We start from the raw sequence: 4,964 nt of genomic DNA on the forward strand, positions 1-4,964 counted from the left end.
CTAATTTACATATCCAGAGAAACTTGATACTTGCCTCTGTTATCCCCAGTTCAGTCCTGAATTCGGTTCATTTGAATTTAATTGTCTTTATTGTCATTGATATTGTATCGTACGTTGTGTTCTGACATGACACAGCAGGGACAGATTAAGGAGGGTGTTCTGTTTCAGGTGGGTTTGGCCGTCTGATTGGCTGCGCTGTGCTGTCAGTCAAAAGCTGGGGTGGGAATGCGCAGTCAACGTCTCCGAATCGAAAAAAAACCGAGAAGCTAGCTTTGAGCAGCTCGTGACATTGAAAAGAAATTCAATTTAGGACAGTCAAAGCGCAATGAAATTGTGATGACCAGCGAAGCGGTGCTTTGTGGATTGTTATCAGGTTCAAGAAGAGACATCTGGGATTAGGGTGCTGCTGGTCCAGCCGACTGCTAATGGCTAGCAAATGCTGCGGACCCTGTATCTTGCTAACACCGGGTCCATTAGTCATGAAACAGATTCAAGTCAAGTCCCATTTATTTATGACGCCCTTAATCACAAAATGTCTCTAAGGACTGCACAGGATTACAATTACAAAATTGAGCAATTACCTGATCTTAAACCCGCATGATGACCTGGAGTTACAACTCGTGGAAAACCACTACATTCAGGACGTTTTTTTCTTAATCATCACAGAGATCTGCAAGCCGGACCTTCTCTAAATCGCTTTCTTATGGAATGACATTAAAACCATTCGTTGAATCGATATAATGTATTTATTATGTATGTTATTATTTGTAGATCTCTAATTGTTATTTTGTAACAGTCGTGAACTCTCGTTCGGTAATGATAACCCTTTGGGTGTCACGGTTGCCATGGCGCCCCATTGGCCCCGCCCGTGTGGGGCCAGCTACGGCTCATTAACAGATTGCCTTTCCGTCTTTTTAAGCTCAGTGCGCTCTCTCTCTTTCTTCTCTGCCCCGCTAGACGTGGGTTCTGACTCGGTCCTGTTTTCCTGTTGGTATTTCCAGTCCGGTATTGTTCCAGTTTATTTTTGTCTTGTTTAATATAAATTTCTAGTTTCGTTCCCGTCTAGTTTGTCCTGTTTAATTTTGATATCCTGTTTCATTACCAATTCTGTCTGTCGCGTCCTGTCCGGTATCGACCCCATTTGTCCGATATCTGCTCGGGCAATTTGTATCGATCTCATCGGTCTCTGGCTTTCTGTCTTTCCATCCCAGGCCACTGCCTAACGTGCATGTCTACCCAATTTCGTGTAAAATAAAAGACTTTAATATCAGTTTCCAGTTTCGTTCCCATCTATTTTTGTCCTGTCTATTATGCTCTCCAGTTTCCGCTCCCGTCTAGTTAGTCCTGTTTAATTTCAATATCCTGTTTCAATATCAATCCTGTCTGTCCCATCCTGTCCGGTATCGACCCCATCTGTCCGATATCAACTCGGGTAATTGGTATCGATCTCGTGGGCCTCTGGCTTCCGATCATTTCACGCCAGACTGCTGCCTAACATGCATGACTCCCCATTTCCTGTAAAATAAAAGACTTTAATATCAGTTTCCAGTTTCGTTCCCATCTATTTTTGTCCTGTTAATTATTCCCTCCAGTTTTCGTTCCCGTCTTGTTTGTCTTGTTTATTTTTGATATCCTGTTTCATTATCAATCCTGTCTGTTCCGTCCCGTCCGGTATCGACCCCATCTGTCCGATATCAACTCTGGCAATTGGAATCGACCTTGTCAGCCTTTGGCTTCCTGTCCTTCCACGCCAGACCGCTATCCAACGCGCATGACTCGCCATTTCCCGTAAAATAAAAGGCTTGTGTGAGAAACGTCACGCGTTTGGGTCCTGATCCTGTTCCTGACATTGGGGGCTTTTATGAAGGTGCGTCACTACTTTACGGACTAACGTGATATATCGTAAGTTAGGGACACCGTAACCCGCGGGTATACCGTACGTGCAAATCATTTTTTCGACTTCACCTCGATCGTTTCGCCCGAGAGAAGGAAACAATCGGCGGTCGGAGCGGCCGGGACACCGGCAGCCATTTGTAGTCCAGGTTTTGCGCCTCGGGATCCAGACGCCAATCGTATCTCTTTAAAAGATACGTACACGCTTCCTGCAACCCCAAACACAAAAGAATATTCTTAGTTGACACGACCGCGCGGTGATTCATGAATGAAGCAAGAAGGGGGGAGGGGTTGGATGCGGCACGCCGGGGGAAGACGAAGGGGGCGGGGACGGAAAAGGAGGAAGGGGGAAGGCGATGAGTCACATCCATGACCTAGATCCCCCCGCGGTCTACTTTTCACACCGGCCACGCCCCCTACGCTGGCTATTTTGGCGGCGCGATGCCTTCATGGAAAATGCGAGAAGAACCCGGCCTTGGCTTTTTTTTAGCTGATGATTGACTCGAAAGTGTTTTCTCTGAATAATGATTCTCAAGACCAGGCAACCATTATACTTTCACTGAGCTGCTATATCCCGTTTTGTTCACGGATATTTCATTTAGAGAAAGTTTTGTGAGAGATACTGGATAACTGCATTAGCATGATGGTCAGGACCGGAACGGAAACAGGACCCAATTGCGTGACGTTTCTCACAAGTTTTACGTCGCCCACGATCAGGTGTTCGCTGGACGCGGGAAGCAAGTCGTTCTCGTACACGGATGGTGATCCGAACACGGAAGTGGATCTTCCGTAGCGAGCGATGGCGGTGTCAGGGACGGAAAAAAACGGGTCGGTAGCTGGGACTGGGAGAGTAAGACGTGGTCGGGGTCGGAAATGAGTGGTAAGCCGGAACAGGAGATTAGACGTAGTCGGGAACAAAAAGGGGCAGCACGGCGGGGCAGTGGTTAGCGCGTGTGCGGCACAGTTCTGAGGTCATGGGAACCTCCTGCGTGGGTTCAAATCCAGCTACCGGCCTTCCTGTGCGGAGTTTGTATGTTCTCCCCGTGCTTGCGTGGGTTTCCTCCGGGCACTCCGGTTTCCTCCCACAACCCAAAAACATGCATTTCAGGTGAATTGGCCAGTCCGAATTGTCCCTAGGTGTGAATGAGCGAGCGAGTTGTCTGTCCCTGTGTGCCCTGCGATTGGCTGGCAACCAGTTCAGGGTGTCCCCTGCCCACTGCCTGGAGATGGCTGGGATGGGCTCCAGCACCCCAGCGACCCTACTGAGTACAGCTAATGGATGGATGGATGGATGGGAACAAAAAGAGGTCGTAAGCCAGGACGGGAGAGCAGACGTGGTCGGGATCAAAACGGGTCGAAGCTGGAGACAAACGGGAGCAAAAACGGGACAGGTGGGAGTCAGGTTATAAAAAGGCTTGCCTAGTATACACGGAAATTCGCAGACGGACTGACAAAAGGAGAGTGACAGGTTTAAATAGCAGGGAAGCCAATCCGTCAACCAGCCGCGGCTGGCGCCACACGGGCGGAGCCAATTGGGCGCCATGGCAACCATGACACTATATATATATATATATATATATATATATATATATATATATATATATATATATATTACTTGATCCATTTTTTTGAAAGGGTATGTAAAAATGTCAAAATACAGTAAAGTTAAAAGAATTACAAGATAATGATATGGAACATACTTTTGAACTGCATTTCATTTTTGTATTTAAAATCCAAATATATGTAGTAAACATTTAAAATATTTGAAAAAAAAAAGAATAAAATCAAATATACACAGATTCATCAATGAAGCTACAAATAAATTAAGGTTTAAAAGTTAATATACAAATCTTTTTAAACCCCCACCTTCCTGTCATCATTTGTCGGATCGTCTGCGAACCTCAGCTACACGCGAGGCAAGCTTTTGTGACTCCCTGACTCTATCCTGCCCCGTTTTCAGTCTGATTCCCGTTGCTGACCTATTTCTGAACCCGTTTACGTTTTTGCTCCTCTGTCCCGGCCATCGACCTGTTTTTCCTCGCTCTCGACATTGCCTGCGCTCGGCACGGAAGTGTCACTTGCGCGTTCCTGCCATCAGCTACCCATGACAGACGATCATCGGATCGTGGGTGCAAGTCCTTTCCTCCTTCTAAATAAAACTGAGTAAAACGAACACAATTGGGTCCCGTCTCCGTTCCTGGTCTGTGACATCAATAAATAAAAAATTAAAATAAAAAAAAAGAAGTTTAATCTGAAACATTCTTTTTGTGTTTAATGAAGTAACTTATTGTACATTCCAACAATGAGGGCACCGCGCAAACTACTCATTTCAGCATTCGACATGATTTTTTTTTTTGGGCTTATTTAAAAAAAATAGTGTTTCGTTTCCTCGTGCTGACCTTTAAGAAGATTTCCGTGAGTTTGACGCCGATGCAGTTTCGTGGTCCGCTGCCAAAGGAACAAAGGAAGTGCTTGTGGTCTGCATTCCTATCCAAAAAGAAAAAACTTTGTTCAATTTTTGAAAAAACATGCTCAGTATGAATCGACAGCAGGGGGTCAAACTCAGTTGAGCTCAGGCTTTTACGACCCCGACTCCCACCTGTCCCGTTTCTGCTCCCGTCTGTCCGGCTTCGACCCGTCCCAGCTTACGACCTCTTTTTGTCCCCGATTACGTCTACTCTCCCGTTCTGGCTTACGACGCGTTTCCGACCCCGACCACGCCTTGCTCTCCCAGTCCCGGCTACCGACCCGTTTTTTTCTGTCCCTGACACCGCCATCGCTCGGTACGGAAGATCCACTTCCGTTTCTCTTTCCTTCAATAAAACTTAACGCAATTGGGTCCCGTTTCCGTTCTGGTCCTGACAAAAAACAAAAATATTGAGCGATTTTCTCCCCGCCTCCATATTTTTTTGTTTAACTACAGTTTCCTTAACCCATAACATACAAACAATACTTCAAATGATTGATTTCGTCATTTAAAAGTCTTTATTTTTTTTCAATGAAAACCTTTATCTGAATTTGGGAACGTTCCTGTTAGATTTCATACTGTTTTATAGAAAGGAGCAAAACCC

General features: G+C 45.7%; 1 protein-coding gene across 2 annotated transcripts in view; it reads right to left on the bottom strand.

The window, feature by feature from the left end:
* Window positions 1-949: 949 nt before the first annotated feature.
* LOC148349945 (uncharacterized) overlaps window positions 950-4,964 on the bottom strand; it is a 37,964-nt gene continuing 33,949 nt past the window's right edge. The window contains exons 10-11 of one of the 2 annotated variants that reach the window (XM_088355316.1): window positions 4,293-4,380; window positions 950-2,102 (exon numbers count right to left, since the gene is read on the bottom strand). In XM_088355316.1, the coding sequence (XP_088211442.1) occupies window positions 1,962-2,102; window positions 4,293-4,380 (229 nt within the window). In that variant the 3' untranslated portion in view covers window positions 950-1,961. The remainder of the gene's footprint in view (window positions 2,103-4,292; window positions 4,381-4,964) is intronic. The other variant, XM_088355317.1, reaches the window with a different exon arrangement.

The sequence above is a fragment of the Urocampus carinirostris genome, chromosome 16 (assembly GCF_059441175.1).
Source record: "Urocampus carinirostris isolate Australia breed hairy pipefish chromosome 16, RoL_Ucar_1.0, whole genome shotgun sequence".
Lineage (NCBI taxonomy): Eukaryota > Metazoa > Chordata > Actinopteri > Syngnathiformes > Syngnathidae > Urocampus > Urocampus carinirostris.